This window comes from Lactuca serriola, chromosome 4, assembly GCF_051521515.1.
Source record: "Lactuca serriola cultivar US96UC23 chromosome 4, Lser_US96UC23_V15, whole genome shotgun sequence".
Lineage (NCBI taxonomy): Eukaryota > Viridiplantae > Streptophyta > Magnoliopsida > Asterales > Asteraceae > Lactuca > Lactuca serriola.
The window spans coordinates 292,914,078-292,938,090 of NC_136411.1; the positions used below are offsets into that span (position 1 = coordinate 292,914,078).

General features: G+C 32.8%; 1 protein-coding gene and 1 long non-coding RNA gene across 2 annotated transcripts; one reads left to right on the plus strand and one right to left on the minus strand.

The window, feature by feature from the left end:
• Positions 1-703: 703 nt before the first annotated feature.
• Positions 704-3,881, plus strand: LOC145097157 (Nucleotide-sugar transporter family protein). Its single transcript, XM_079034673.1, has 7 exons — positions 704-972; positions 2,066-2,114; positions 2,209-2,435; positions 2,515-2,713; positions 2,799-2,942; positions 3,430-3,504; positions 3,596-3,881. The coding sequence occupies exons 1-7, from the start codon at positions 833-835 to the stop codon at positions 3,755-3,757; spliced, it is 996 nt and encodes a 331-aa protein (XP_078890799.1). The 5' UTR covers positions 704-832; the 3' UTR covers positions 3,758-3,881.
• Positions 3,882-4,830: 949 nt separating this feature from the next.
• LOC145100646 (uncharacterized) lies at positions 4,831-6,541 on the minus strand. Its single transcript, XR_013705179.1, has 4 exons — positions 6,271-6,541; positions 5,528-5,594; positions 5,120-5,179; positions 4,831-5,038 (listed from the first exon to the last, which is right to left on the minus strand). It is a non-coding gene; the product is annotated as an uncharacterized LOC145100646 (long non-coding RNA).
• Between the last annotated feature and the right edge of the window lie 17,472 nt (positions 6,542-24,013).

Consider the following 24,013-nt stretch of genomic DNA (forward strand, 5'->3'; position numbering starts at 1 on the left):
TTTTTTTTGTTAAAATAAATGAAATAGAGATGAATTGGTAGAAGATGACGTGATTGTAATAATAGAATAAAATGAGTATTTATAGGGTTGTAAATTGGTATATATATATATACCGTTACTTTTGAAATCAAATCATTTTTTATTTTTTACTGTTTGAATTAAAAAAAAGAAATTAAAAGAAATGGTCGTTGGCCAATCACAACAAAAGAGAAACTATGGCAGGTAAGGTTCCCCGTTTGGAAATAAATCGCTCACAAACCGCACCGAGAATATAGTGTTTCCTAGTACGGTTCCTAGTGAGCAACCATACCATTCGGTTGGTGAAAAGCCTATATCACATATAGAAATAAAATAATGAAAAGCCTATTAACACCTATATAAATAAAGAGTTGATATTTTCATTTAAAAAAAGTTAGTTCATTCATATAAAATATATGTTTTATCAATTTATATGATATAATATAACACCTATATAGAAATAAAGAATTGATATTTTCATTTAAAATATTCTTATAAAATATATGTTTTATCAATTTATATGATATAATTGTATTATTGTGCGCGGATCTAGCACTCCCCATATCAATATATAATTGGATCTTAAAATTTTTTTGAAGAGCAAGGGTCTTGATGTATTTAGAACAAACTTGAGGGACTTAATTACAACTCAATGGGAGTTATGAAACAAAGAAAAACCCCAATGCTCCACATAGACTCCTTTCTGAAAAATATCATGTAAAGCGTGGAGACGGAGTCTGAAATCATCCAGAGGAGAACAAGAAGATAAAGCGAAGGTGAATCGTAATTGATCTGCTGCGAGGTCTCCTCATCAATGGCGTCGACCAAATCGAAAACCTCGAATTCAAAGAATTATTCGGAGAACTCAGGTGTTAACACAAGAGTATGGTTCTATTCGTTGTTGCTTACAATTCAATATGGTGCTCAGCCTCTGATCTCCAAACGCTGCATCGGGTAAGTTTTTATCGCCTGGTCATTTTGCATGTGATCTTAAGTAAAAAGTAACTTTAGCCATATGATCGTTGAGATTTTGGGGTTCAACTTTTTTACTTTTTGATTTGACTGATTCAGTATTGGTTCTATTTTGGGTACTTTTATCACTTCACTAGTGGATTAAGGTGAAACTGCAAAATTGATGTAGAAGCTAAGCAGAACAGTATAGTCGTAAGTTCTGCAAACTGATTTAAAACGCTATGATAACCTTGTATGTTGAAGGTACCTAAGTTCTATCATGCAATCCACACAGTTCACAGCTTGTTTTTTGCCATCGGTGTTTATGTGATAGGATTGGGTTATGATATACCACTATGGGAGATTAATAGTTATATAGCCTTTTCAACTGGATAGTGATAGATATTTCTCAGATGGTGGATTTGATTTTAGTAATCTTACTTTAAAATTCATTGTGTAGATTGGACTAGGTAGGGGTAGTGCATATTGTTGGTGTTGGAAGAGCTAATAGAGGGTAAGAATAGATGAGCTATCAATTTGCAAATGCATGTAAATAGTCACATAATAATGATCTGAAGTATTAGAAACACTTATTGAGGAGTGGATCTTGTGCTCTTTTGGAATGATAACATTATTCCCTTGACAATTGGATCAACTCAGATTCTGTTTGGAGCTATCATTGGTTTAGAAGTCTATCATTCCTAAAAAGTTATGTTAAAAGCAGACATAGGCATTTTGGATGTATGAATATAATGGGGACAAGACTTAATCCTGTAAGCTATAAATGAGTGTTTCTTTTTAATTAACTCAGAACAAACGACTTAATAGTGATAGTCAGGGAAAGGAGATTTTACTCATCAAACCCTATCTTTTTACAAATCTGCCCTTTCTAACATCATTTATCCAAACAACACTTAATGGGGGAAAAAACGAACCATGGCCTTAGTCATTGAAAGCTTGTAACAATTCTGTTTTTTAAAAGATCTACTCAACTATATCATTGTGCTTTCATTCTTTACTTATTAGAACATTATACCTTGAAAAATCTTCTCAACTCTAACATTATAATCTGATTGTTATTTTGCTATTCCTGTAGGAGAGAAGTAATTGTGACTTCATCTGTTTTGGCATGTGAGATAGTAAAGGTAGAATCAATTATTCATCACATTATTGTTACATCTTGTATATATGTTTTAATTCATGCTTTTTTTTTTAAAAAAAAATATATACACATTGTAGGTTATTTGTGCAGTGTGTCTCATGGCAAAAGATGGAAGTCTAAAAAGAGCAATGAAGGAATGGACTTTGATTGGGTCATTAACTGCATCAGGATTACCTGCAGCTATCTATGCACTACAAAACAGTCTGTTACAGATTTCCTACAGAAACCTTGATTCTCTCACTTTTTCAATGTTAAACCAGACAAAATTAATTTTCACAGCATTCTTCACATATATCATATTAAGGTATTATACGCTAGATCATCCTAAGATACATGTTTTCAGTGTTTGTAAATAACAGAGAAATTATAATAACTGAGTGCAGACAGAAGCAATCTATTCAACAAATCGGTGCCCTGTTCATACTTATTTTAGCAGCTGTTCTTTTAAGCATTGGGGAAGGATCTAGAAAAAGCTATGGAAGTGATAATCGTGATGAAATTGTTGTTTATGGAATTGTTCCAGTTTTGATTGCTTCTGTACTTTCGGGTCTTGCTTCTGCTTTGTGCCAATGGGCATCTCAGGTTTGTTAAACTTCCCTTCTTATTTATTATTATTGTTATTATTATATAAAAAATTTAGTAATCTGGTTTTCCATGTTAATTTTAGGTTAAGAAACACTCATCATACTTGATGACAGTAGAAATGTCAATAGTTGGGAGTCTTTGTTTGTTGGCAAGTATTTCCAAGTCTCCAGATGGTGAAGCAATGAGACAACATGGGTTCTTCCATGGGTGGACCCCACTTACCTTGGTAAGAATCTCTCGTAGCTTTTCATTATTTTCAACAATGTTTCTTAATTGTTATACAAATTGCAATTGAGTAAATTACACTAATGGTCCCTATGGTTTGGGGTGATTTGCACGTTTGGTCCCTAACTTATTTTTTTAACTCGGAAGGTCACTATAGTTTGTTTTTGTTGCGCGCTTGGTCTCTGTCTTATCTAAAAACTATTTTGCCCTTGGCTTTTTAATTTATTTAAATAAGATGGGGTAGGTGAGGTGGAAGTGGGGTCGGGGTGTGTTTATTTAAATAAATTAAACAATCAAGGGCAAAATAGTCTTTTTAGGTAAGACAGAGACCAAACGCATAATAAAAACAAATAGTAGAGACCTTCTGAGTTAAAAAAATAAGTTAGGGACCGAACGTGCAAATTACCCCAAACCATAGGGACCATTCGTGTAATTTACTCATTGTAATTTGATATTTTCCTTTTGTGTTTCTGTTTCTGATTTTTCAGATCCCTGTTTTTGTGAATGCTGTTGGTGGGATTCTTGTGGGCCTTGTGACATCATATGCTGGTGGTGTACGAAAGGCAAGTTTTTCATAATATATTTTATTTGATTTTTGTTTATGAGAAAAAAATAATAATAAATAAATAAAGTGCATTGTCTATTTTCACGCAGGGTTTTGTGATAGTCTCTGCTCTCCTTGTTACTGCTTTGTTGCAATTTGTGTTTGATGGAAAACCACCTTCAATGTATTGTCTTTTGGCTCTTCCACTTGTGATGACCAGCATTTCAATATACCAAAAGTACCCCTACCAAATCAAAAAGAAGGAAGCCTAGTTACTACATTTTCATGTTCTACAGCACTTTTTGATTTACAGTTTATGTTCTTTACTATCTTTCATATTCTTTAACCATGTCGTAATATGTATAATATTTTTGATTAACCTATGGAGAAACTATAGTGAAAAGAAAAAAAAAAAAAAAAAAAAAACGCACATGTGATTGTTTTTCTAACTATGTTTGTTCTAGCAGTAAGGATGTGAGAATCTATAACTGGGGTTTTGAACAAGGTACATGAATTAAACAAGATAGTCTTTTGTTAATACGGATTAAACTAATATAATTATGTTTGGTTTAAAGCCATTTGTGTTCAACCAAGTTTGTGGTAGTGAGAGATTTCAAGTGGAGATTGCATATTAGAGCATTCAAGGTCATCAATCTCAAGCATAATTTTTCTTTTTTGACACAATAACTTTATGAAACAAAGATATATTAACTTAAACCTTTTCACATCATTGACCATTTTGATTTTTTTTGGGAATTTTTATACGTACCCCCAAATTGTTTTGTGTACCCCCATATGAATGTAATATTGCTTGTATCATAAAACACCCTTGTCTAAGTTTGTAATTTTTACATAAACATCATTTATTTAAAATGAAATATTACACGGAAAAAATGTTTAATTAAAACAGAAAATTTTACAATTAAATTAAGCATTTTCAAGGTTTTTCCCGAAAATATGAAAAATGATAAGTTCTTACGTGTATAGTTAAACAAAAATACTAAAATATTTTATTATAATTAAAAGCTTAATACTTATTAAAAGAAATTAATTCCTTAATAGATAACAAAGATTCAACGTTTAACCTATAATTAAGAAATAAAATAAAATAAAATATTATTAATTAAAGAGAGGGTTAGTTATATTAGAGATGAATTCAGAAAGCTTTTCATATTGAACTAGAGAAGGATCCCCGCTTTGCGGGGGTTGGAAGCCATAAATTGATTACAGGTGGAAAGCATTCCTTAATTTTTTCGCTGTACTGTTTTTAATTCAATGACATAGGTAGGATATCTCTAAATATTTCCATAACTAAATATTACTCCGGAACGCAATTGAATGCAAATAAAAAAAATTAAACATAGTTATCAGCAAGAAATGTCAAAAAAAATTGAGGAAAAGATTCCAAACAAACAAATGAGATAGAAATTTTAATTTGCATAGTCATCCTCAAAGCCCAAATTGACTGTCTGTAACTTGAATCTAGAATTTTGTATGATCTCAACCAGATTAGAAGCCACTTCAGTAGTGTGCACTGTTGTTTTCTTCTTTAACTGTAATAAGAAATAGGATTTGAGAATGTGTTATTATCAATTTCAGAATCAAATCAATACATATACAAAAAGTCAGCTCACCTCAACGCTTGCAATAACCACAAGAACTTGGACTTTTAAGTTTGAAATGCCCTCTGTCTCCTAAAAAAATAAAGGGATGAACATTTGGATATAAACATCAGAGGTTGGAGACAGATGCCTCAAAGATATACACAAAATCAATTCATGGAAGGGAGATATATTTGTTTGGCGGTAACTATAAAATACTGGATGAAGTTGAAGATAATGTTTGTTGTTATGAATCCAAGATCTTATAAAGATGAGGTTATTACAGATACTCAACTCGTCTCTATGACTCTATCCATTGTGTTCAATTGCAATTGAATTTCAGTATACTTTTATTCAAAGAAGAAGGTAAACATGCTTGCCATATTTTCCACTTTGAACTAAAGTTTTGAAAATAGAACATAAAGTCAAGATTTTTCTTACATTATTAGATTTCGATTTGAGACCTCCAAAAAGCAACTCGTGATTTTTTTCCACTGTGAAGCACCTCCTATATAAACAAACTCCATCCATCATTTATGAATCCCAAATCAGTTTTCTTTTGTCGGCTTAAGTGAATAATTCATAAATATTATCTAATTAAGTTGGGGTAAGATTACAAATTTGTTTAAAGAAGAAAAAGGGGAGAAAAATAATGCCCGTTTGTAGAACCAATTTTGGTGGGCTGGCTTCTGGAACACAATGAAGACCAAAACTTCAAGAGTTTTCAACTTTCTAAATTTTGATCAACAAAGTCATTTATTTGGAAAGTAGGTATGTTTTTTACAACTATATTAATCATTAATATCACATATATCATATGTTTATGGTGCGCAATACGTGATAGTGTATAGATAAGACTAACTTGATAAAGTCTCTAATCTCTCTATCACGCTATGACTGCATTAGAAAACCCAAATGTCAACACATCATTCGTCCACAGGTTCTGTGAATGGTGTTGAGTCAACTAATAACTCAAACAACACAATCAAGTCTTTCATAAATGAACCCAGAAAGGGATTTAGTGAAGATGTTGAGACATACAGAGATGATAGAGGACGTATATGGGTTAGCAAGGTGAGAGCTATGGAATTCGTATGACTCGTGATCTACAAAGGAACTTCGATCTAGTAAAAGAGATCGAACATGATAAAGCTAAATCAGTTGGAATGTTTAATCAGAATTACCTATTGTAAAGAAACAGAATTCCCAAGTAAACTTGTTGAAAAATCCAACGTTTCTAGTCCTTCATATCAGGATCCATTCGTTTTCACCAACAAAACAAACTTGGAAACTATCCCAAAAACCCCAAACAAAACCCATTTTCCAAAAAAAAAAACCTAGTTAACCTTTCAGAAGGGATTAGAGGGATGAGAAGTTGATTTTACTAATTGACCTACTTCTTCGTTTTTCCTGTTCAGACATGGCGACGGTGATGTCTATGTTTGAAACCGGAAATCCAATCAAATCACAAAAACCGAACATACCTGTAACACCGTAAAAATTTAAACAATTTTTCATTTTTTGCAAACCATAAAATATCAATCACATTCATTTTCAAAACATTGTATCATGTATCAATACAAACCCCAAGATCAAAAACATATAAACTCCAATATGCTTGTGTACGAATCATGCCGGCGCCTTCCCGCGATCATCATCGGTACCTGAAACACATAACACATAGCACTGTAAGCATAATTGCTTAGTGAGTTCCCTAAAATACCACTCTAACACATAATTACCACTCGAGGCTATAACTCTGTCGACCCTCTGGTAAATGTGTCTAAGTGGGGCCCTCCAGCCCCAACTCTCTGTGGGCCTTCTGGCCCTAACTCTATGGACCCGAAGGTCCTTACTCTGTGACTCTGAATCATGCATATCACATATCACAATAAATCACAACACATAAATAACATGCAAATACCCTAACACATAACTCTAAAGTACTCTGTCACATAACTCTGTTACCACACTATGTAAAGTATAGTGAGAAGACTCACCTTAGATGTCTCGGTAAATCTCTGACTCGGTAGAAATATGGCCTAGCCTCCGCCTAGTCACATAAAGTAAATACTCTCATAAATATAACTCTCGAGACTAGACTCAACCCTCTCTTGGCACCCTCAGAAGGGTAAAAGACTATTTTACCCCTCTTTGACTCAAAGACCCCATTGTTGACCAAACCCTAAAAGTCAACAAAAGTCAACGGTCAAACTTTGACCCAACTCGTCGAGTGCACTTTGGCGGCTCGGCGAGTATACACATGTCCACTAACTCTTTATTCTCGTTTGGCGTGTCGAGTCCCTCCCCTTGCCCTACAAGTCACACCTGGCATGAATCGCGGGTCCACCCCGACTTAACTCGCTAAGTCCCAAGAACAACTCGGCGAGTTCCGCCTTGAACTCCAGTCCTCTAATCCCCCTCTGACTCACTGAGTTATTCCCCCAACTCGGAAAGTCTACTCGCTGAGTGATTTACGTGAAACCCCAACCCTACTCGCCGAGTCTGATCCTTGGACTCGGCGAGTTCATGCCATGCACAAACTCTATTGACCTCCTGAGGTCAGATCTATGCCCCTAATCCATAGATCTGGCCTTCCCAAGCATGAAAGTCACGTAAAGTTCGAAACTTGATGCTCATATATCAATTATATGGCATCAATTGGTGATTTAGCCCCAAAAATGACATCCTAGGACCATGGACCCCAAAATGACTCATAAAGCTCCAAGGGTTAAGGTCTCTGGACCTCTTTGAGTCCAGATCCAAAGCACAAACTCGATAAGGGACCAATTGCTCCACATAACCTTCCTCCAAAGGGTTAGAAAACCCTAACTCTATAGAATCAACACCAAAACTGAAGAAGGTCCGAATAAATACCTCAATATGAAGCCTCTGAACTCTAAAGTCACTAAAATCGCACCTCCTTAAGCCTCCTTTTGCCTTCGTCACCTTCTTCTTGAAATTACACCAACAAAATGATCAACAATGGCCTCTCTTTCCTCACAAACGATCTAGATCTCTTAGGGTCTCTCTCTGGGGTTTGGTAGCCGCAAATGACGACCTTAAGGGCCTTTAAATAGGTCCCAAACCCTGGAAATTAGGGTTTCATTAAACAACGTGGACTCGCCGAGTCCAGTCGTGAACCCGGATGAACATCCGCGACCCTACTCGGCGAGTCTATGCACCAACTCGCCGAGTTCCTTCACAAACTCCAAATATAAATGAATAGAATAATATACCTGGGAATCCGGATGTTACAATGTTACAAACCCTACACACCAATCGACAATACTAATAATCTAACCTGATGATGCTCTTGGAGAAATTAGAGAAGGTGGAGCAGGGAAAGAGAAGCAGCCTCGATGAAGAGGCCCTGTTATCACCAGCAAAATCAAATTTCAAACAAAAAAATATGTTTTCATGGGAGCAGGAAAAATTGAAAGGGAGAAGGTAGATGAAGACGAACCTTCTCATTACATCTGACTGTTATTCCCTCTATAGGTCCGACAATAGGTATAAGCCCTTGTTATCACCAGCAAAATCAAAATAGTTAAAGCAGCAGGTTCAAGTGTAACCATAAGAAAACATGGATATTATTGAAATAGAATGTCAAAGGAAGAATCCAGTCGAATAGATCGTGGAACAGATAGAAGAAAAAAAAACAGTGGGAATGGCGGTGGAGTGGAGTGATCTAGAAAACAGAAGCGGTGTCGGTCTCGGAAAGACAAAATGGTGGTGCATATCTATTATCGGATGATGGTGGAGGTGAAGGACACGTAGCAAAAACAAAGGGTGGTAAAGTAGAAGATGACGCGTGTGGAATTATAGATTGAAATGTAGTGGTTATCTGTTATACACCAAAAAATTACAGCAAATGGGTAAAAAAAAATTAAAGAAATGGTCCAGTAACAGCCAAGAACTGTTCAATTGGAAACTGGTTTTTAATGTATTATATAATAGTAGAATCATTTGGACAACAAAAATGCATGCGTATTAGAAAAAACAATTTTTTTTGAAGTGAATACTAAATATTCAATCTCTCTATCAATATTTCACTGAAAATCTCATAGATTACCAAACTCTGAATATAAACCATATATTTACCCCCTCACCCCTTTTTTTCATTCATTATCTTGCAATTCACAATTGCCCCGACTATTTTTTTTATTAGTCAAAATTATAGTCAATTTGTTGTGGATTCAACTAATTTATACTTATATTTTTTGCAGTTAACCCACAACATATTGGGGACGTTGGTCAACTTAGTGTTTTATTTTTTATTTTTATTATTTTTTTTTCTTGTAGAATTAAGTATATACTATCTTTAGTGTTCAATAACTTCATGGAATGAAAGGGTTTTTGCAAAATGGTCAGTTCCATTTTCCATTTTTTCCTCTCTATTTTTCTCCAACTCTCTTCCATTTATTCTCCAATTTTGGGGGATATTAATAGTATTACACCAAATATGGTGTTATACTATTTATTTCTCCCAAAATGGGGATGAACTTTGTGTTATCGGTTTTACTCTGTCTGTTTATATATTTATACATTTTCAGTATATTTTTACCTACTAATTATAATTTAAATGTAATATTTAATACTTATAATGTTTTGTTATATATTAAATTATATTAATTAATTATAAATATAAAATTTATTTTTTGTTCATCAAATTCATATAAAAAGTTAAATACATATTGAAATTTTAAAAAACAATAAGGTATTTACAAAAGCTTATAAGTGTGTTATAAATATAGTCTTGTTTATTTATTATTATTGTAATGAAAAAATTATAGATTATATATTTGTTAAAACCAAATTAATAGAAGAGTGTGTTTGACAATCTATATAAGTTGGAAAAATTGAATATACTATGAATATACATTTTGGAGGAAAATGAGTAAAAATGGAGTAGGGTTGGAGATGAAACACTATTTACTCCATTTTTTGGGGGAAAAATGAGAGTAAGTTGAAGATGGTCTTAAAAATTTTATCTATCCACTTAAAAAAAATACATTTTTCCTTTTATTCCCTTTTGCAAACAACAACCACGCACATTATTTTTGCCACTTTTCTAATCTTGGATTTTATACATTTTATTTGGAAATCTATGATTTACCAATGTGATGTTAATTGGTTTTATTTTCACTTTTATTGTTATTTTTTTTGTTTTAGTTTAATTCTAATTTTATTATATGTTATTGAAATAAAGTATATATAAATTATAATTATATTTTATATTTGAAGAAAATTTAGATAAAAAATCATATACATATGATACCAACAATATCATAATCAGTCTAATATCTTTATTTGATTTATTAAGTGTCATATCATAAGTTTTTTTTTATTAATGTGGTGTAATCTAAACGTTTTTCAAGGTCATCCTCGGTAGAGTCGAAAATTACGAGTTTGTGGTTGCAAATGCACAGCCACAAATAAAATAACAGTCAAGGGCCGCAATTTGAAACAACAATTCTTGCGATGTCATAATGACGGTAATCACACATTCACCCTACTAAGATACAATGTTGGCCAACTCAAAACAATGCATGTCAGAAAAATGATCAAACTAATGTATCATGAGAATTGTTATTTCAAATCACTCTCTATGACCGTTATTTTATTTGTGATACTGATAGTTGTTTAAATTACACCAATAATAATAATAAAAAAAAACTTTTTAGCTTATGATATGACACTTAGTAAATCAAATAAAAACATTTAACCGATTCCGATAATAATACGTCCGAATGATGTTAGTATCACATGTATATAATTTTTTAATAGTTTTTGCTTCAAATACTAAGTATCATTATTATTATTTATATATACCTTATTTTAATAACATATAATAAAATTAAAATTAAACTAAAACAAAAAATAGAAATAAAAGTAAATATAAAACAAATTAGAATCACGATGGGAAATCATTTCCAAATAAAATGTATAACATTCAAAATTAGAAATGTGGTAAAATTAAAATGAAGGTCGATGATGGTTATGTTTTAAAGGGGCATAAAAAGGAAAAAAAATATATTTTTATTAAGTGGATGGAGAAAAATTGTAAGTGGAATTATCAGTTCCCGTAATTTTTTATCTGAACAATTACAAGTTTCTTTCAAGATAAAAAGTTAGACTCATCTGAAATCAAAAAATATGCATTATATACAAAGACTTAGGAGGTGTTTGGTTTATCTTTTGAGAGGCCAAAAGTCCTTTTAGAAAAATATAAAATGTAAAAGTTGTTTGGTAAAAGCATTTTAAAAGCTACTTTTGGATTTTGGATATAAAGAAAACTGACTTTTTGGAAAAGTCAGGAAAACCTGACTTTTTGTAATTTTTCCTAAAAGAACTTTTGCCTCTAAAAAAGATAAGTCAAACACTCTATCAAAGAAACTAAACTCATAAAACAATGCTATTAAACTTACAAGTCAAAGATTCCTTTCAAATTCATAGACAACCTCATTATCTCGTGACAAATAAGGTAACAAAATGGCTGGTGGTTTCTCCAAAACACTAAATTCCTCAGACTGATTTCCCCCCAATTTCCCCAACAGATATGCAGAATGATTTCCATCTCTTCTTGTATGAATCAAAGTACATTTTTGCTCAAGCATAACTCTTAGCATATCTTCAATGTAACGCCCGCAGATCCGGGCTAGTCAATTTAGAGACGATGAGCATAAAAAATGAGTTTTTGATGGAAGATTATTTGGAAGGATTAATCTTAACCAAGTTGTAGTATATGCTACAAAGGTTCCGTACATATAAAGAACGCCGAAATGCGAGTTATAGCGAAGAAGTTATGGCCCGTCGAAGTTTTACGGTAAAACCGGCACAGCACTGGGAAACGTAAATAGTGAATTTACGATAGAGGATTTTTAGCCTTAGTGATCTAAACAAAAATTGTAGTATACGTTAAACCGAGAACATACAAAAAAAGAACGCCCAACTCTGACTTTGTATGAGGAAGTTATGAATTTTCTAAGATTTGGCATAACAGTGCATGACTCGAAACTCGAATTTTAGTTCGAGCGGTTTTTGGCCTACGCGAACTAAATGAGAGTTGAATATTTCATTAATAGGAACTCAACGGTAAAAAGACAGACGAAAACGGAGTCCGTATGTAGAAGTTATGAATTTTACGCGGACATTTAACAGTATAATATCCTCCTACTGTTAAATTTAAGATTGATCGAGAATTAGCCGATGGAGTCTAAATGAAAGTTTTAGATCTTGTTTTTACCTATGTGTGGATATAAATAATGTCGAGAGTTGAGCTCGTATGTTAAAGATATGGACGAAACTTGGTCCCTACTCTTCGAGCACGATAAATTCGATACAGTTTTGTAAATCTGAGATAGAATGAGAATTAGCTGACGACGTCTAAATGAAAGTTGTAGTACTCGTAAATACCAACGCGTGGAAATAAAGAACGTCGAAAATGGAGGTCGTATGAACGAGTTACAAATTATAATAGCATATTTACGTATTAAAATAAAGTATAAATCATATATACGTGCACATATATGTACAACATATATATCATTAGAAAGGTATCGAAGATGTGGTTATTATAAGACTAGTATTGAGTACTTTCGACATTAGTTTAGTACAAATATCGTTAAATCTATTTAAAATAGTATTATGAATGGGTGTTTAGTCATTTATATAACTATAAGGTCATTAAGTAATTATGGATGGTAATTTTTGTAAATTCAATTACTATAAATAAGAGGCTTGGGCTCTCATATTTCTAGCACCATTCCTTTGATTCAAGAGTTTTTCTTTTCTTATCCCCCGAACATTTTGGTCCCTCGTGATTCGACTTCTCTTTCTGTAGTTTTAGTATAGTAAGGTGAGCGTTGAAGCGTTGCACGAATCTTTCTTAGAAAGATTCAACGACGAAGCTCTGCCCTTGCAGAGCCCGACTCCTGGCTAAAACCCCCTTGTAAGTAAGTTATGCTTAACTTATTTTAAATATAGTTTATATTTAAAATTAGTATTGTTATTATGAACTTATAATAAATATTTGAGCTATTATTATGACTTATATAAATGTCGTTATAATATCTTTTTAACTACTCGCGCTACGAGGAATCTGGTTTAAATGGCCGCATATGGTTGTTGGATTCCAGAAGTGTTATATGTCAAAATGGTCATGCCCTCCGGTGTTTTATGTCTGACCCTTGTTTGTACATAGTGGTTGGAAAATATTGTTTAAACGCTTATATAATAATAATAATAATAATAATAATAATAATAATAATAATAATAATAATAATAATTAGTCACGGTAAATATTAGACTAAAATCTAGTGGTAATAATACTAGGTTTCGTCGAATGAAATTATTTTAAAGTAAACGAAGCGTTGTCCGAGTACCGAGTCACCACCTTATCAAGTGAGTGCATGGTCCCTTTCATCTTACACATAGATATGAAGTATTTGATATAAATTAGGTGTTGTGAGTGCATAGTTACTTTCATCTTACACATAGATATGAAGTATTTTATATAAACTACGTGCTATTTGTGCATATTATCTGTATACCTGCTATCTATGCTGGATGAACGATTTTATACATGTTTTAAATAATTTAAACTGTATATGTATTTTATATCTATGAATATGTTGGGTAAAACATGGGTAGATGAATGATGAGAGATGAAAGAACATATGAGTGAACATTGGCGACTATGAGACTTAGTGCCCCCTGTATAAACCCTGGCGACTATGAGACTTAGTGCTTAAACCCTGGCGACTATGCGACTTAGTGCTTGTTGTATAAACCCTGGCGACTATGAGACTTAGTGCCTAAACCCTATCGACTATGCGACTTAGTGCCTGATGTATAAACCCTAACGACTATGTGACTTAGTGCATGTTGTATAAACCCTGGTGACTATGAGACTTAGTGCCTAAACCCTGGCGACTATGCGACTTGGTGCTTGTTGTATAAACCCTAGCGACTATGAGACTTAGTGCCTAAACCCTGGCGAGTATGCGACTTAGTGCCTGTTATATAAACCCTGGCGACTATGAGACTTAGTGCCTAAACTCTGGCGACTATGCGACTTAGTGTCTATCGAGAAAACCCTGGCAATGATGGATTTCATGTCGATTCCTTAGGATGATCCTTAGGAATGAATGAACGAGGAATAGCTAATTCTTAGAGTAGATCCTTAACAGTAAAGAAGATAATAGGGATGGGTAATTGGGTTGATTGTTTGATGTTTAAACATAATAATTATATTATTGTCGGTTGAAAACCCTATGTACTCACTAGGTTTCCCAACCTGACCCACTCAAGCTCATTTGTATCACAGGTGTCGATACGAAGCTACTTTACACCGAGAGATTAAAGAGATGTAGATCACTAGTGTAAATGAATGTAAGTTCTGTTTATGTTTATGTTTCTGTATTGACGATGACATTCCAAATGTTTTGAAAATGAAAATGAATAAAAATACATTTCTTCGGAAATGCTTTGATAACGTATTTATCATGTTTTCTGTGAACAAATTCCGCAACATTTTTATTAAAAGAAGTACTCTGATTTTTATAAAGCATAAACAAAATCGGTCTTTTTTGGCCGTGAAAATGGGGATGTCACATTCAACTACAGATTTCATTGGACCATCTTTATCCAATTCTCCCACCCTAAGCATTAAAACAAATTGACAATCAGTCTCTATCAACCGGTTAGATAACCCATATTTCAGCCTCTAAACTCGTATACGATCTTCCCTTCATTTTACCCATGTATCCATACACCCACCTTCCTCTACAATCTCTGATTAATCCCCCGAAGCTTGAAGGACCCGGATTCCCTTTCGAACTCCCATCAGTGTTTAGCTTCAGAACAGTAACAGGGAATGTCCAGTTGGATTTCTTCGGAATCTTTTCTCTGTAGATCATGTTTTCTTGTTGTTGTTGAAGAAGATGAGCAAGGGGCGGAACCCTTAAGGAGCCTAGGGAGTCCATGGCCCCTGCGTTTTTTTGTCTAATAACTAGTCTTGAACAATTTGATTTTTCTTTAAATAAAATTATATACGTATCTTTACTATTGGTCCCTCGCTAAAAAGATAATAAAAAAGATAAAAATGAGAAAAAACAAACGATCAAAAGATCATGGCTAAATAGAAGGGAAATATTCCTAAAACAGGGTAATGTAACCTGTCATTAACTAAAAATAGGATAAAGGAGTAACATAGAACAATATACAAAATAAAGTTAAGGAGGTAGAAAAGAAATCAAAAGATTAAGAAACCCGGGAGGATGTCGCCAGAAAACAAAGTCATCGGTTTACTATCGTTGTTGTTGCGCCTTTGCTTTATCTCGACATCTCGCCCTCACCACATCGTGTCTAGCCCTTGCCGACTTGTTATACTTGTCTTGCCATTTCCAATCACCATAAAAAATCAATGAAGACCATGTTTTCTTTGAAACAGATGCTCAAGCTAAAGAGTAATATGAACACACACACTCTCTCTCATCCTCGTGTAAATATTCAAAAGGTAAACATACAAATTGGCTATGCTTTCTCTCGTATGGGTAAGGTAATGTTATTGTGATGATTTCATAAACTTTATGATATAGCTATATTTGTTATTTGATTTTAATTTATTTATAATAATTTTATTACATATCTTATTTACTACTGTTGATCTATGAAATTAGTTTGATTAACTTATAAACATATTTATCTTTGTTAACCAATATATTATAAAAGAATAGATATACATTTTATTGATTTGTATTAAGTATTTAGGCTAATTATTAACGCATAAGTTTTTTAATTCATAAACCTATGAAGGAAGTGTATTAATTGTTTATTTTTAATTTTATTTTGTGTTTTTACCATTTACTTTTGTAAAAATAACTAATTTTCTATAATATCTATTTGATAATTATTATTTTATTTTCCTATATGTTATATATTAGTTAATTTTGTTATATAGTATACATTAACATGAAAAAATAATCCATAAACATCTTTATATGATTTTTGTTTGAAATTTTGGTTTCGGCCCCTCCAACTCTAATGTCTGTGTTCCGCCCCTGAAGATGAGTATATGCGTAAAAAGGGTGCTGATGGAAATTAGTCGGCATCGGCATGAAAACAACCCCAACAATTTTTTCCATTTCTTCCGGTGGAATGCCGCTTGCTATCGTTAGGGTTTCTTCGTGGTGTGGATGGCAAGCGTAAGGATATGGAGCAGGATGTAGATGGAAAGGAGACGGTCTCGGTATTAAAACGACTCCCATGAAGTTTTCCATCTTTTCCGGTGGATGCGACATTGAGATTGAAGGCTTAGGCGAACTGTGATGGCTTAATTGTTCTGATCGAGAGCTTCAAGAACTGAAATGAACCTCTGAACTGAGATGAGGAAAGTGACGATGAGAGTGAGTTTGTGTACTTTTAAACAGGGAGGGAGATCAGATGAAATAGTTTGGAAAGTTTTTAAATATTAATATAAAGATCTTTGGGATTTTTTATGGCTTCGTGAACTAGTTTTAACTCTTTAAAAGGAAAGACGTGGAAATAATTCTATATTTACTAAATTAATTTGTTGTAATTATGATATTAGTATTATAATTTTGGTTGACGGTTTTTTATATCAACAATATTGTTATTATAATTCAAGACATACTATTAATTTATTTATAAAAAACTGGTATTATTTAGTATCATTGTTATTTTTTTTAAAATTTTTATATCGTTTATTATTAAAAGTATTATTTAAAATATTATATGTATTATCTGAAAATAAAAATCTTTTAGGATTTTTTGCGAATATGTTGGTAAGATTTTATATCTTTATTTAAAAGGAAATCCTTCTTCTTCTTCTTATTATTATTATTATTATTATTATTATTATTATTATTATTTAACAACTATTTCAGTTAAATTCTCGGATGCCTTATCCAATTGAATAAGGTTACTTGAACATAAAAGCGCCATACTGAAATTTTGATTGCTTGTTGCCTTCCATAAAACCATAATACATTTGCCAATAAAGCAGTGCAATATTTTTTATATTGTTTTTGGAAGTAACGAGAGAATATTGTATTTATAAGACAAACGAAGTGTTAAAGTACATAATTCTTAAATGATGATGATATTAGAGTTGACGTGGATGATCTAGATAAAATAATTGGATACCTTGGATGATGTGGACTTGGAGGAAGATTTCATGGCTTACGTAAGATTATGTTTCAAACATTGACAGTTTTGAATTTTGACTTTTTATATTACTTTTATATATGTTTTATGTTTATATATAATAATTATCATGATATAAAAATACTGCTTACCGCGATAACCTATATCCCAAATATCGGCCCTTGACCGATATTTGATTTTGGACCGCCATAACTGCCTAGGTTTCAGGATGATAAAATACTAACAAGAAAGCTAAAGATAAGAGCAATTACATCATTGTTAATAGGAAATTTGTCATCAGCCATAAAGAGAAATTTATGGGTAATTAGCTAACTAACCTCAATTTGATGTGTATTTAAAGAAAATAATCATTTTTTGGCACAATAACCAACAAGTCCGGAATGGAACCAAAATAGGGTATTCGACAAAAAACATTTTCAATGACAACAGGTACAATTAGGATCTCGAAAAGAAAAAAAAAACTTTGAAATTTCAAGAACAAATCCGAAATCGGATGAGTAGTTCTGGAATTTTGAGAACTTTTTTTATTTTATAAAAATCTAACAAAAAGTCAAACAAATATGGTAAAATGGAATGTATATACGATTGTAAGGTTTAAAATCATATATTTGTTTGAAAAACAATGATATTGAACACTTTGATTTATTCAAAGAAAAGAAACTCCGAAATTTAAAAACCGATTCCAAGCTTAGTAATCCGGGAAAAATTGATACTTTTTCAAAATTTTAAGCCTTCAATCTAAAAATAACGGTGATTTTTTAAAGAAAAATTAAATATCTTTTTACCATTTGTTTCTACTTATATTTCTATTCATATGACACATGGAATCCACTAATTCTCTCTTTTAATTTTGACACTTGCATTGATCTAGTGAGCAGCAAAATGGGTAGAAAGAAAATGTAAGAGGATCGGGTGTGTTTGGCAATTAGCTTTTGGAAGCGTTTGGGAGCTTTTTAACAAAACGCTCTAGTTTAAACAAAAAACTTTGTTTGACGGTACGATCGTTTAGCTTTTCGTTTAAACAAAATGTTCCAAATCTAAAAGCTAGTTCATGTAGCTTTTATCAAAATGCTACTGCACTTTTAAAATCAATTTCTATAATAACCTTTAAAAATATATCTATATATTTATTTATTTTTAAACAATTGTTTTTTTATGTAATTTTATGTATTTCAAAAGCTTCCAACTACTTTTATAAAACACTCAAATAACCATTAAAAGCTACAGGTCTCCGTTACCAGCTATCAGCTACCCGCTACATGTTACCAGTTGTCCGCTATCCACTTCCAGCTAACGGTTACTTTTGTCAAACATGTCTGAGATTTAATTTCTCTTTTTTAAAACATATCAAACTAACCAACAAAGAAATTACAAACAGATCATGAAATGACAATCCATTTACTGAAAATTACAGGACATGATTTGTTGGTTAAATTAAAATTTGGTTAATTTGTATGAAAAATAATTACAAAATATTGCTATTTTCATTGGAGTTTTACCCTTGGCAATCTACACTAATAAATGAAAACCTTTTTCCACGTGTCACGTTCTTATTGATTTGGTTACATGTCATTTTGAGTTTTTTTTCAATTAAATTTTTTCCACATGACATTTTGTGGTTTTTCTGTTTTATTAAACTTCACATAATATTTAAATATAATAATTAAATAAGTGTAATGATAAATGTATATCAATATCATTAATTAATATTTCTTCTGATTTAAAATTTTCTAAATTAAAGTCTTATTAGTTTCTTATGTTTATTTATCTAAATTAGTAGTTTAAATTTAAAAAAGTAAAAAACACTTTAATTTTAATAATTCATTATTTTTTAAAATTTTCCCTATAAGAGTAAATTACACGAATGGTCCCTATGGTTTAGGGTAATTTCCACGTTTGGACCCTAACTTATTATTTTTTTTTAACTCGGAACGTCCCTACTTTTTGTTTTTGTTGCATGCTTGGTATTTACTGTTTGTTTTTGTTACGCACTTGGTCTCTTTCTTACCTAAAAAAACTATTATTTAAATAAAGAAAAAAATGGCGGGGTAGGTAAGGTAAGGTGAAGGGGTGGGGTGTGTTTATTTAAATAAATTAAAAAAAACAAGGGAGAAATAGTCTTTTTAGGCAAGACATGGATCAAGTGCGTAACAAAAACAAACAGTAGAGACCTTCCGAGTTAAAAAAACAAGTTAGGACCAAGCTGTCACACCCTCGAACCAGACGGCGGAAATGTCCGGGGGCTGTTGTGACTCAATTGAATACCATCACAATGAATATACATGAATCATAACATCATTCATCACCAACATTTGAATATTACAACTGATAGTGTTTACATCCATTACATTGTCTCAAAATATTACATTCTCAAAAGTAGATTGTTCGATACTAATTAACACACAGCAAAACATCATGGAGTACAATCCTTCCATCACTTTATCTGTTACCTGAGAATACAAGTATTTTGAAAAACGTCAACATATGAAATGTTGGTGAGTTCATAAGTAGTGTTTGAAATCTAATGTTTTGTATTGTTTGAAAACCACCAGAAAATCCGATATTTTCTGAAAAGAGTTCATGAACAAGTTTGTGAAGATCCATAAGTATGCTTGTTTGTTTCTATAGTTGTAAAAATTGTTCTTTAAACTTGTATACATTTCGAAACCGTATGTATTGAAAAACCCTAGGAAAACCCGATGTTTTCCTAACACTTTGAATTCCATGTAGTCGTTGTACTATCGCGGCGTGTGAAGTCATTGATTCAGGCGACGTCGGATTTTTTTTGCGCATGATGAATTGCTATAAACACGCATTACACAAACGACCAGTTTACAACTATACTAACGATCCCGTAGGCGTCGTCCGTACTAATCACGTAATCCAACCGCCCTGACTTCAGGTAGTCCCACATCCGAAGAGAAAGAGGGCACGAAGACCTCGATAACTCCGTTAGTCGGTTGGGGATAAAAAGAGAGTACGAGGGGCCCTTGACCCGCCTCGCATTAAAATAACCGACTTTACTAGCAGTACCAAAGGACCCTTGGGGACCAATAGTATAAAAGCCATTGAAAGTCCTTTTACGCTGTGTTAGATCATGTAAGACCCAACAACTCGTAAGGTAGAAGTCTTCGGGCCTTAAGATCAGGTCATTGGGCTAGCTAGGCCCAACAAACAAGATTTTACACTTTGGGGCCCAAAGATGGTGCGTCGACGTCTGTGCACTCTCACGTGTGTATTAAATTCCCAATTGTTACTTGTGTGAATCGAGTTATCGTCGTGTTAGTAGTTTCGGGTTGTTATTGATTCGAGACCGAATCAATTCGTTTAACAACGATTTTTGGTATTGTTGTGTATTGTATTTCGTCGGTAGTCGCGGTGCCAATATTTGATCCCAATGGGTGTATTGAATTAACCTTGAAAATTTTCTGTTTTCAGCCCACCCTTTTATTTGAAAATTTACCTTTTCAACCCTCTAATTAAATAAATTTCCGGTTTGGTCCTTAAACCATTTTTCTTGACATTTTAACACCAAAACTTATTGAAATTGATATTTTTCAGCATATTTTTAATTGAAAACAGTTTGAGTCCCTGAAAATACAGTTTTCTCGGTTATAACCCCTCTTTTTCGCAGTTTTTACAATTTTGGTCCAAATTGGAAAATTTTTGCAACTTTGATCCTTTTTAAATTTGAAAAGCATTTTAAACCTTAGAAAAGGTCTTGGAACTCTAGTAGTCCACTGTTTTACAGAAAAACACCGTTTTGGCCCTTCAAAACAGAAAATTTCGCATATTGGGCCCTATTGGGCCGAAAATGTCATTTTTAGCCCATTAAGCTTGAAATTTATGTTTTTAATCCTCCAAAAGGGTATATTTTCAGAAAATACATTATGGGAACTGTTTTGACTCATCTCATCCATCAGAATTCGAAATATTTCGTTTTGGGCCCTTTAACTTTATATTTTTAACATTTAATGTCCAAAAATTGAGTTTTTAGCCCAAATAAAATGTTATTAAGCCATTTAGCTATTTTTCTTGGAACACTTTGTATGTAGAAATATATTTGATGCTAGTATCATTTAACATAAAGTATATCTCGATTTTTAGGGGTTTATGGCTAGATCCAACATTATAAACACACAAAAACACACATATAAGCATAGAAATCATACAAGGCATACAAAACACATATAGATCTACACTTTCACTTGTATTCCCCCCCCCCCACAAAACTTATAAAACAGAAAAATAGGGAGTATGAAGCTCACCTTGTTTGAAGGTTTCGGTTTTTGATGAAGAAAGTGAGAGATTTCGGCCTAGCTTGCTTCTTGAGAGGATCCTCAAAACTATGATGTTTCTAGGAGGATTTGATCATAGATGAATTTATACAACTTGAGGGTGAAGTAACTTACCTAGTATGTGAGTTTGATGAACTTTCTTGTGCACACACACCCACTCACGGGTTTAAGGAGAGAATGGAAGAGTTCTTGAGGTTTTTGAGAGTGAAAGGAAACATGAATGATTTTTGGTGAGGGAGAATGGCCTTAGGCCGAGATTTAGAAGAGAGAGAGAGAGAAGAGAAGTGAGGTGACATTGCATGGATGTCCACCATGCAATAAGAAGGTGGCATCCTCACAAATTTCCCATAATTTCCAATTTTTGTTTTTATTTCCTTCACCATTCTTATCTCTTTTCTTCTTTATTTTATTTTTTTTATTAAACATGGGCCGATTTGGGCTTAAGGAGAGAGGAAAGGAATCATCTTGGGCCCATACTCGAATTTATGAAGCCCAAAAATAAATTTTCGGCCCATTGGGGCAAATGAAATCTTTTATGGCCCAACAAGGCTCATTAGAGGTAAGATGGATTATTTTAGGCCCACATGGCCCAAAATACTAAGGTTTTATGAATGTGGTCTATTTAGAGCCCACTTAGGGCTTCTAGGCCCAATAGGAGAATTTTAGTTCATAAGGAACTTGGACCGGGATTACTAAGGTTTCCAACCCTTAGTTGAACATATGAGGTGTATTTTGAACGAGGATAGAGTATTGTATTCACTTAGAGTACATGCTTTTACAATGGATGATGTTTATATGAGGATAGAATTTCCTAGCTAAAAATGCTAGTTGTGACACAAGCGTGCAAATTACCCTAAACCATAGGGACCATTCGTGTAATTTACTCTTCTTATAAATTCAATTTTGTCAAAATGTTAAAGAATTTCATAGTTAATTTTTCTTTTAAATGAACTATATGGGTTTTACAACTCATGTAATATATGAGTCTTACACCTAATTCGCATAAACCCTTCGTAAATCTTGAAGCTTTCTAGCTCCGCGCCCAATAACCCACGCTCAACTAAGTACCACAGTAGCGACTCCACTCTTCTGCCATCGCTCACTCCTTTTTCTAACGCAGGTAAACATCGACCCACCTTTTCTTCTCCTTGGCTACCTGTGTACACTTTTAGGGGTATTTGTATTAGCTTATTAGCTTATTTAAGCAAGGAGAGGATGCTTATTAAAATTAGTTTTTTTAGCTTATTATGATGAGAATAAGCAATAAGCAATCCTCTTTTTTTCCTATCCAAACACCCCCTTAGGTTGTTTTCTTGATTCTAAACGCGTTTTTGCTAAGAATTCGCTTTTCTTTTGTCATTGAACTTAGAACAAGAGTTGATACTGTTTGGGTTTTTAAAGGTATGAAAAAAGAAAGACGATAATAAAACTGAATTGGCAGGATTCAAACTACCCAAGCTTCAGGCATCCAGTTATTGCTTAAAATTGGCATAAATGAGTTGTAAACATTTACCGAGGAGGTGACCTTCATGCCTTGATAATTGTTAGTTGTACTTTAACTTCCCATTGCTATAATTGCTATTCTTCTTTTTGGAAAAGAATTATCATCCCTATTCTCCCATTCTTTCATATCAAGGTATCATTCTTATCTGCTGCTACTATTGCAATATGTTATCTCTCTGTCTGTTGGTGTATATACTATATATGCATGTATATATAAGCAGGAGTTGAAATAATTTGTGTACACTGTAATTTGTTGAATCCCAATTGTTTATTTCTTCAACTCTGTCATTCAAAACTACTAAACTAGTGATTAATCAAGTATCTGCAATTCGGTATTGGAATTTTAGCTCTAAAGTGTGTGCTTTAGGAGGACATTCTACAACTTTCTATAAGTATTTTGTATTTAGGCACTACATGGAATTGGCTTTATTGAAATATGCATATAAATATATAGTTTTTTGAGGTTTTTGTGAAGGGTTGAAAGCTTATCAAGAATGTTTTAATTTTTCCCCTAATTTATGCAACGAAGTGGGCTTTTAGATAAAAGTTGCAACTACATTTCATGTTGTTTTAACCATTGAAACTTGGGTGTATAATTCGTGTTGATTCATATTTATCTAGAATACTTTCTCATATTTTATCATGTTCCCTTCATTTTTATCGTTGCATAAATTGGTAAAAAGATAAAACATTGGTGCATAAATTGGGAAAAAGGTGAAATATTGATGCATAAATTGGTAAAGAAAATGAAACATGGTTGCATAAATAAGCATTTAACATTTTTTATTTTCATTTATTAGTGCGCAATTAGCATAGTTTCTTATTTAATTATGTACTCACTTGGGTTTTCTATTGATTCACCATCGATGTCAAAAGTAAGTTACAGGCTATGATTGTACATAAGTCCTGAATTTTAGTTAATTTTGTTTCATTA

What these genes read in the sequence shown, in the direction of transcription:
- LOC145097157 (XM_079034673.1), top strand. Translation starts at nt 833, where the DNA reads ATGGCGTCGACCAAATCGAAAACCTCGAATTCAAAGAATTATTCGGAG. An exon ending in TGGCATGTGAGATAGTAAAG is followed by an intron (nt 2,115 to 2,208) that starts GTAGAATCAATT and finishes TACACATTGTAG; the next exon opens with GTTATTTGTGCAGTGTGTCT. An exon ending in ATGCTGGTGGTGTACGAAAG is followed by an intron (nt 3,505 to 3,595) that starts GCAAGTTTTTCA and finishes ATTTTCACGCAG; the next exon opens with GGTTTTGTGATAGTCTCTGC.